Source organism: Haplochromis burtoni, unplaced genomic scaffold (assembly GCF_018398535.1).
Source record: "Haplochromis burtoni strain Fernald_Lab_line unplaced genomic scaffold, NCSU_Asbu1 Contig_112, whole genome shotgun sequence".
NCBI classification, from domain to species: Eukaryota; Metazoa; Chordata; class Actinopteri; order Cichliformes; family Cichlidae; genus Haplochromis; species Haplochromis burtoni.
The window spans coordinates 1,353,653-1,363,635 of record NW_024582473.1 but is presented as its reverse complement, the minus strand read 5'-3'; the positions used below and the strand labels follow the sequence as shown (position 1 = coordinate 1,363,635).

The window sequence follows — 9,983 nt, the reverse complement described above, 5'->3', positions numbered from 1 at the left end:
CACAAAGAATTAAAGAAGTTCTGAGAGACAAAGGGGGTCTAACCCGATACGACCAAGGTGAACCTGAAAAAGAGTCGGGTGAGTGTAGTTTGAATGAAGCAGTGAGATAGTGAGAAAAGAGAAACGAAACTTTGACTTTGACACAGAACAACCGTCCTCATATGTTTAATTTATTTTGCTTTTCTAGACTTTGCCCAGCGTTGCTGGTGGAATATTAACCAACTTTCTGTTGGACTCAAAAAAAGAATCAATATTTGGATCCATCCCTTTCTGCTTTCTGCGTCCAAGCCACAGTAGTTCATTTAGCTGTATCTCTGTATCAGAAAGCTAAAAAACAAGTTGGAGAGTTACATGAAACTTGGTGGAGAGGCCTCTGTGGAGAAGCTCTGTCTGTAACCTTCTAGGTGTTGCACACAGCTGCAAAAGCGAGATGATGTAGTTCATGATAACCTTCCTGGTTTCCATTAATATTTCTACACTCAGGACTGAATTATATTTAATAAAGATTGAAACTGTGCTCTTGTTTTTTGTAAAAAAAAAAGTCTTTCACTTGGTGAACGTTGCTAGAATAAAGAATTTGGTGGGGTTTTTCAGAGGCTACCCAAACTGGAGATGGTCTACTATCTTCACTCTTACAACATCCTCAATCTGAAGTACATTTTAGAGAGGTAAGAAATATCAGTTAATGATTTTCTTTCTGCGCAGTCTCACAGAGATGAAGATCAAAACAGGTGTAACTGTCTGATTATTTATGATCTGGGCTGTTCTGACAGATTAAATACCCCCACTCCTCACACACAGTCATTGTTTTGTTTTTTACCTTTGTTTAGTGATGAAGAGGTGAGATCGTGGCTGGTGTCCCAGTTGAGGCTCCTGTGTGGATGGAGGCCTCCACAGGAAGAAGAGGAGACCAAACAGCTTCAGCAGAAAGTGTTGTCAAGTAGGAGACGTTTGTAGCTTTCACTCAAGAAATCGTTCAGTTCTTAATGCTGCTTCAGGTTTTAGAGATTTGGTCTTTGGTCCTGTCAGTTATTAGCTTTTCCTTACATGGCATTCGTGCAGCACCTCAGTTCATCCACTGTCTGAAACAAAATGTTCTGATTGGCAGCCCCTCATAAACAAAAGGTTTGAACAGCAGGTGGGTGGGGCTTCTTTGCTCACAGCCAGAGCTATATGCATGAAATGAGAGCATTAGGGACATCTCCTCTGTCTCACATTAAATGTAGAGTAAGTTTACTTCAAAGAGAGCGTGTCTGGAAATATTGTAGGACATTATGCTAAAGAAGACAATAAGAAAGGTCTTCTGTGTTTCAGGTGTGGTTGGCGTCTTAGTGGGAGCAGGCTTTGAGCTGAGGCGCGACCCGGCGGCTGCAGACAGAAGGCTCTCCCTGCTCTGCTGCTCGATTCTAGACGACCTGCTCTTCTGTGAGTCTGCGTGTCCTTGTCCCACTTAGCCTGTCCTGTGCCGATAAAATATTAACTAAAGCACTTTGACTCACACTTCTGCATGCGGAAAACATCTTTTTTGACTTCTTCGATTGTTAATTGTTGTCTTGGTGTAAAGGTAGTACTTTCTTTTCTTTATTTTTAGCCACACTTTTTATTGCTTTCTGTCGTCTTTCAGGGGTTCTCGATATTGTGGACGAGAGTCTGACGCTGGAGTCTGCTGAAGCAGGAGCTGAGCTTTGGTTCTGGGTTTTTAAAAATTTATTTCTTATTTACCTTTCATGCAATCAGACAGCACTGTTGATGTCTCTGTCTGAGAAAGGAGACCTGCGTTTATATATATGTCACTGCAAGATCAGAGAAGAAAACTAAATTTTAGATTTTCCTACAAAACGCAGGAATCAAAGGCAGGAGAGCGGGCAAAGGGATTTATACTTACCTACAAATAGTCACACTAACATAACCTCTAGGTTTCGGCTCATTTTTTTATATGCAGGAGAAATGGCGATCTTCTGGATGTCAAATGCTGAGCTTGATTTATATAAACTTTATTGAAACCACGGTGCCTGACACCAGTTTTAGTCTTGCTGTTACATGCAGTGTGTAATTTCTCGCTCGGTGTCTTCTGCAGGATTCAGATTTTTGATGCCTCACTGTGTGGAGTTTCAGTGCCAGCCGATTGCCTTCAGCGTTTCTTCAAACACTCCCTCACGCAGACTCTCACCTACAAGCCCCGACTGAAAGGTAAAGACTTGTCACAGGCCCTTTCAAACAGACTGAGGCTTTAGTTTTTTTTTAAATGTTGAAGATTAGCTGGAACCTATCCACCTCTATTCATCTGGCAAGACCTTTAAGAGGGAACTGAGAGTTCAGTTTCAGAAAGATTTTCTTGATCTACAGTACGCAGTAAAAAAATCGTTACTGAGATTTGATCACAATGTAAAAATCTGTGTTTTTGTCTGTTGATGCCTTTTGTGCAGGTGACGTTTAAACTGTCATCAATAGTACTAAGGAAGGTGATTAAATCATCAAGTTTCCAAAACTTTAATGGGTTAATCAATACCCATTTAGCTACCAGTTTATATTATTTAGCTATAAATGATCACTGACTATTTAAAGGTCACACCACCCTGAGCGCTCCCGATCTCGTCTGATTTTGGAAGCTAAGCAGGATCAAGCCTGGTTACCTGGAGCAGGTCATCTACTTACTGGAAGGTTGATGGTTCAATCCCTGGATGCTTCAGACTTGACAGATCTGCAAACATCTATAAAACATCTGTCTTTGCATGAATTACTTAACTCTCCATGTGGTATAAATATTGCACAATAAGTTTAATAAAAACTCTTTTAGGAAACATCACAAAAAGCATCAAATTAAGGTCTAAGCAACTCAAATCACTCGTAGGTCCAGCGATATTTGATGTGGTGTAAATAAATCTTTAAAAGTCATTTTTATGCTGCAGAAATGACATAACTGATATGTTCTCAGTGTCAGATGCAATCACCCTGCAGAATGAGTGGACCTTTGCAAAAGCCAGCCGCTTGCTGACTTCTCTCTTCCGTCAGGTAAATGTGTAACTGGGTTTGTCAGTTTGTCGCATGTAATTAAGATTAAGAAGAAGAAAACATGTTCTGTATTCTGTTTTCTTTCTGTGTCTGAATTGAAGCTAAATGTGAATTTCTTATTATTAATTTCTTAACTAAAAATAGGTGGAAATACTTTTGAACTTTTTGTCAACTTTATGTGAGACTGTAAACTATTCCCGAGGCTGGGGGAACAACCGAGAACGATCAGCCACATTTGGTTTTTAAGTGAGGAGGCGGAGTAAAGAAACTACTGATTTGATTGTTAGAAGTCAGGTTTTAGCTCCTTTCCTTCTCCCTTTAAGCGCACTTTCTTCAGATCGATCTCCTCATCACAAGTTAAAACAAAGCTTTGCACTGCAATATGATCAATTCTAAAGGTGCGGCAGGACGCTGGTTTCACTATGACTTTTAGGTATTAAGTTGCTTTTAACTTTGAGACCTTCATTTGTATGATATTGTCTCTTTCACATTTTGCCAGCTCACAAGCGCTTATCTACCAACATCAGTGGTTTCCTCTTCAGGATTAATGCTTTCACTAAAAAGCTGAAAAGACCCACAGTTTACAAATCAGTGGTCAGCAGGGACTGTTGAGTAACTGTTCTGTGCTGTTTTGTTCCTCTAACAGCTGGCTGTGGTCTTCAGCGTGGAGCAGCTGCTGCGTCACCTGCAGCAGGTTTTGGAAACCCATGAAGTCAACTGGAAACATGTCCTGTGCTTCCTCTCTACCCTGCTGGTGTACTACCACTGTGCCCAGCCCAGCCTCAAAGGTAGGCGTGCTGATGGTCTATCAGCACAGACAGGTGGAAGTCTTATGTGTGAAAGGAAGAAGAAAAACCAAATTTAAAGAAAAATCATGCACAACCTTTATTCCAAACCAGCGTAGTGATATTGAAATAAACTCGAGTTTCTGTAGCAGTAAACTAGTATTTCAGAGACAGAGGAGCACAGTGATATCTGTCCTGTTCTGTGTCTCCGATAGAGCTGCTGTCCAGACTGCTGAACTCTGCATTCGAAGGTTATGACCTTGAGAACCTCATAACCGCCTTCTTATTGGCTCGACAGGGTGGACTGGAAGGACCCGGCATCTTCCCCTCGTACAGCGACTGGTTCAAGGTTTCGCCTTTTAACATCCATTAATAGTTTCTAGTTTATTAATAGTTTTGGGAATTACCTTTTCTGCCATAGACTGAAACACTGAGAGCTTTATACCTTTTATTTTAATATTTTTAATACCAGCAGAATCTTTTTCTACCTTTCCAGATGTCGTTCGGTGGTGGCAGTAGCTATCATGCGAGCAGTAAGAAGTCGCTGGTGTTCCTGCTGAAGTTCCTCTCCGACCTCGTGCCTTTTGAACCTCCACAGTACCTCAAGGTGACATCCACGCGTCTCTGAGTTTACACTTAGTAGGAATGCACAGGGTATTAATATGCTTATATTCCCTTATGTGTTTTGCTAGTGCAGACTGCTTTGATTTGCAGTAGCACTAATGTTGCTGGTTTTGTTGCTGTGAGTGCATCTTCTCAGTCTTTTCAACTCACTTGACTTGTCTGAATCCTGAGCGCTGTAGCTGCAGTGTTTGTTAAACCTGAAGCTACTTCAGTCGCTGTTGCACTGAAATCTTAATGCTTATCGGAGTGCATTAATGCAGCAATGTTTTGCTTGTGGAAAATAAGATTATCCATCATTTGTTTACACACGGCAAATGTTTTAATTCTTAGATTTAAGACTTCAATTCTACTCAAGGTTAAGCAGAAGCAGGTCCGACCACATATTTTGAGGAATTATTGAAGTTGAAACATTAAATTCAATGGACACGGCGATATGAAAACTTCATGTACAGAAGATAAAAGCTTTTATTTGCCATTTGTAGAAATACACTAGTTTAAAAAATCAGATTAAAAAAACAATATGTCAAAACATTTATAGAATATTTATGACTATGTTTTCAACTTTAACCAAATACTTTCACTGAACATTGAACATCATTATTTTTACATGGAAAGAATAACCACTTAAATATCTTGAATATTAAAAAAGTCTTAAGTTTTACTTATTTAAACCTCTCGACGAAGCATTTCCATTTCCACGTGAAAGTCCCCTCTGGTTCTGGGGATGCTAATCGCTCCAGGAGGTTTTCTGTGTTGCCTGCTCGTTGCTGTCAACAGCCGCTCTCCTGAGCTCTCATGCTGCTTGCTTGTTTTGCTTGTTAATGATCATTTTCAGCTGCTATTTTCTACTTTTTGTAACATATCTGCTATGAAAAATGGATCGCCCATGAATACTTTTATATAACTACATGTCTGCTGGGAACAAATGCTAGCAGAATTATGGCATTTTCTGGAGAGTGTACACTATAAGAAAACGCTAGAAACTGAGAGGAATAGCCCAGCTCTGACACCTCACTGTCATTTTCCCCTGCTAGGTTCACATCCTCCACCCTCCATATGTGCCTGTGAAACACCGCAGCCTGTTGATGGAGTACGTCTCACTGGCTAAGACCAGACTGGCTGACCTTAAGGTAAGAAGAAAAGGGAAAGAAGAAGGTCGTTATCACTGTGTTACTTTGATTTTTCCATATAATACAATAAAAACAACACTTTGAGTGGATTGTGGTTAATAGTGTAGCGCACATGAATTAAATATCACGGTGTGTGTGTGTGTGTGTGTGTGTGTGTGTGCAGGAGTCAGTGGAGGACATGGGTTTATATGAGGATGTTTCGGCTGCAGGTACATCGGTGCAGGTAACAGTGACTCACAGTGGATATTCTATTAGAATTTTAATTTTTAATACATATTCTATTCCATGCTGTGCCCTCCTTCTGTTTTCTATGCTCTGTTATTCTATTCTGTAACCTGCAAACTGGCATCAGAACCCAAACTATCTTCTACATCTTAAGTAACAAGCAACACAAACTTTGTGTGGACACGGGTGTAATTAGGGATCGCTGAGTCCTGGGTTGACATAAGTCTAATAGTCCAATGTTTGTGTGTCTGCAGCCTCAGTGTCAGGCTGCCCAGGATGTGGACAAAGCTGTGTCTCTGTTTGAGAGCACAGGCAGAATCTCTGCCACAGTCATGGAGGCCAGGTAAACTACAGCACATTTATACCCGACACAGGGCTGAGGAGCCAGGGCCCCCAACCCTCGGCTTAAGAGAGCTTTAAGGTGTTTTCTTTAAAAGAATTTAGCAGCTACAGAAAGGTGTTATTCGAAAGCAGGACAACCACGAAGAGACTTTAATGGTCTGAAAGTGACACAAGACATTAAAGGGATAGAAAATACAAAAGTATGAGAACAGACTTCACAGAATGATCTGGATTACTTTGTGATATTTTCTTGAGAAGATCTGAATGGTATAACTCAATTTTACATGTATTTTTAATATACATGAAGCAACCAACCAGTCAGCCTGTCAGTGCTCAGGAGGCCCTTTTCTCATAATCTGTTTTAAATATAAAATACATGTTATTTGAAGGTCCTCTCTGGTCTTCTCACAGTATTTTCCGGAGGCCGTATTTCCTGACTCGCTTCCTTCCCGCGCTGCTCACTCCGAGAGTGGTAAGCGCTTCCTGTTATCCCTCCCGATATTCTTCTGTGCATTCTCATGTGTGAGGTTGTGTTTTTGTTGCATGACATGCATGAACTGTCATTTATTTGCAGCTTCCTGTGAAAGTCGATGCTCGAATGAGTTTCATCGAAGCGTTGAAAAAGTGAGTTTCTATCAGAGAGATGAAAATGTCAGCAGGTTGTTCCCAGAGTTTCTTCTTTAATTAAGTTTCTAGTTGTTTTAAGTGATAACATTGATCATCATCACCACACTATGATTATTTGTTACTTTTTGTGTGTTTAGAGCTGATAAGATCCCTGCTGCACAGTATTCATCCTACATGGAGTCCTGCCAGAAGCAGAGACAACAGAATAGTGGGTATTCTTTTAAAGGACCGTTGACATTATTTATTATTATTTATTTTAAAGATGGACATTATTTGTTTGATTATTAGCACAGTGCAGTGAAAAAGTATTCAAGGCCTCCTGATTTCTTCTGTTTTGTGTGCAACTCAAAGCATCTCACTAGGATGCATGTCTGAGCTCTTTGAAAGTCTAAAATGTTTCCTTTAAAGTCATTCAGACATGGATTTATGCTTGTTCTGGCACTAGATTTCCAACTCTATTTGACAATCCGATAACTTGATGTTCTCCTTTTGGGATTTCTGTCAGAAGCCAGAATCCAAGTTTCTCCGACAGGTCACCCTGTCCCTGAAGCAGCAAAGCACCTCTGTAAGATAAAATAGTGCATAATAGATATAGTTTGGAATTCTATTTGGTTTAGCAGACAGAGAAACATTCAACAGATGTACTTCTTAGTAGAAAGTAAGAGAGCACAGAATGACTGGTAATGTCTTTCACGGGAAGTGATCAGTGATTAGAGTTTATAAGTGGAGCTATATCAGCAACTACTACAGGTAAATTGGATTAATGCAGTGCATTCTGCCTGCTATAGCTCTACTTGCTATTGGTGTGCTGGCTCAGGCAGAACGGCAGGGTTGCTGATCTGCACGTCCAAACCAGAGACAGACGCTGGAGCCTTTCTTCATTTCCCAATTTAAGCATGAAGACAAACAGCTGGGCTAGTCTTGTGGAAACTTTGTTGCCTCTGACTTTAAAAAAATAATCCCCAACCTGTAACGAATGGTCAAGCATAAGTTACAAGATATGGTGACTTATCTTTTATTTGACTACAATATAATAAAAAAATCAATAACATCAATGAAAACATACTTTCATGACAGCAAGTGTAGTCTCCCTCTGCTGGGCATTCGGAGAAAGCACGTTTTAAACGCTGCTTCATCAGCTTTCGTCTCCAGACCCTGAAGGGTTTGGGTGTGCATGTACACCTCTGTGTTGAGTCGATTTTATCCCTGCAGCCTCCTGAAGGAAGCAAAGCACTCATGATCTGAGAAGTGCTGCATCAGAGAGGCGTGTCATCACACATGATCATTCAGCACTGCACTCATCAGACTGACTCACTGATGTCTCAGTGTGATGAGTTTATGTGGGGAAAGTCAGATTAGATGTAAGATGAGGTTTCACTCTATGATGAGTGAAAACCAGTGCGATAAATTCTGTCACCTTTTGACAGATTTGTGTTTTTCAGTCTACGCGTGGGTATAATTTTGCAGAGACTCTGTTAGTTGAGCTGCTGTGCTTGAGAGTGACAGGTTAGACTGATTGATGATTATATTTAATTTTCACCACACTCTCAGCCCTGAGAGCCCTGTACATATAAATAATACGCAGCTGACTTGTGCAGCCTCAGCTTTGCACTTATTTCATATAATACAACAATCTCATAGTCAGAAACTGATCCTCATCTCCTGTTTTCAGTGAATGCTACGTGTTCAGACGGCAATGATGACCCCCTGGAGGTCCTGAAGGTTCAGCTGCAGGAGTTTGCAGAACTTGTCGTTGATGGAAATGATGGAGGTGGGAAGGTGTTCATGCGCTCACTCACACGTTTTATATTCTGTCAAGGAAAACCCTTCACCAGTCTATAATAGAGATTCACACAGAGACCAGTTTCTTAGGTCTTTCTGATCTTATCTCTATTTATTTATATATACTTTTCATTTGTGGCATTTAAACTTAAGCAACATGCGTACAAACCTCACTTTCAGGTCTGTACTTTCATTTGGTTAGTAATATTTTAGCTGATAGTTTAAACTCCTTGATGTAGTTGCTAAACATCAAATTAAACTAATTTGAGCCTAATTATAGGGTTCCTCATATATAATACTTCGGATTTACAAAAAGAAGAGGGCTAAACAACAAGTACACATTCTGTACATAAGAAATGGGCATAGCCAAAATAATGTTGCCCACTGGTTAATAATGTCCCAGTGTGAAGCCTCCAGATGCCTCACCGTGCAAAGGGCCCCGACTTGTCAGTCAGAAGGCAGGCCTGTCCTAAAGCCTGTCCTAAAGCCTGTCCTAAAGCATACCCCACGTTATTCCACCTTTTTCACTCTAATAAAGAGTTTTTTTGTTTTGTTTGCTGCTTTTGGCTTGTTGTGTTGTGAACCACAAGATGGCGCCACAGTATGTGAATCAAAGACCCTCAGGAAGTGAGTGTCTGTTATAAAGGCTCAGCTACTGAATGATGTGTACGTTTGAAAAAGTATAGAAAATAGTTTTGATGAAGGCTTAGCCTGTGTTAGGCCTTCAGGTTCCTCCACAGTTTGTTCAACACTCACGTGTCCTCAGACATGTCGGCCCAGCTGTCCAGGATCTCACACACGCTCAGTGTCATCTTCCCTGGTCGTCCCGACGATCCGATTGGACAAAAGGTCATCAGTCTTCACACTGACGCTCCTCCATCCTCCGAGCTCCATGTCAAAGTACGCACTGATGAAAGTCTATAAATCAGCAGCCCTCTTGCTGTATGTGTGTGCTAACTAGTATGCATTTTTATTGACTCTCTCTCAGGTTGTCAATATGATCCTAAGAAACTTCTGCCAGTGCTTGCTAAATTCTTCCAAATCAAACCCTCCGAATAAGTGAGTAGGAACTTTAAGGAAAAGTTGCAAATCGTATATTTAAATAATCCTGAGCTCTTTTTAAATGCCTTGCCAGACTCAAAGCCTTTAATAGAGCTTTGCAATAACAGATAGCAAGTTTCTAAATAGGTTCTAATCATCAACACCGAATCTGGAATCCTGATTCTGACTGATTTGAAGGTGTGATAAAACCAACATGTGTCTCCTTTGTGTTGTCCAATTAAAAGGCCAAAATATTAACTAGTGCCTGTAAAATGAAAGTTGACCTCTGCAAGATGTAAATAAAACCTTGTCCAGAGTACCTTCAGAGTCTTCTTATATAAAGAGTAGGGGTGCAACGATACACAAAATTCACGGTTCGGTTCGATACTTTGGTGTCACGGTTCGATATTTTTTC

The 9,983-nt window shown here is 40.5% G+C and overlaps 1 protein-coding gene across 1 annotated transcript in view; it reads left to right on the top strand.

Annotated features, from left to right (window-relative positions):
* The window catches only part of LOC102305794 (FA complementation group A), a gene marked incomplete in the record, with an annotated part of 33,680 nt that overhangs the window by 2,951 nt on the left and 20,746 nt on the right, over positions 1 to 9,983 (top strand). Inside the window, 18 exon segments of the mRNA XM_014335531.2 lie at positions 595 to 668; positions 831 to 940; positions 1,315 to 1,425; positions 1,625 to 1,688; positions 2,078 to 2,190; positions 2,936 to 3,012; positions 3,659 to 3,800; positions 4,013 to 4,146; positions 4,294 to 4,404; positions 5,456 to 5,551; positions 5,715 to 5,774; positions 6,031 to 6,119; positions 6,530 to 6,590; positions 6,693 to 6,742; positions 6,883 to 6,953; positions 8,418 to 8,516; positions 9,294 to 9,427; positions 9,516 to 9,586. Of these exon segments, the coding sequence (XP_014191017.1) occupies positions 595 to 668; positions 831 to 940; positions 1,315 to 1,425; positions 1,625 to 1,688; positions 2,078 to 2,190; positions 2,936 to 3,012; positions 3,659 to 3,800; positions 4,013 to 4,146; positions 4,294 to 4,404; positions 5,456 to 5,551; positions 5,715 to 5,774; positions 6,031 to 6,119; positions 6,530 to 6,590; positions 6,693 to 6,742; positions 6,883 to 6,953; positions 8,418 to 8,516; positions 9,294 to 9,427; positions 9,516 to 9,586 (1,667 nt within the window).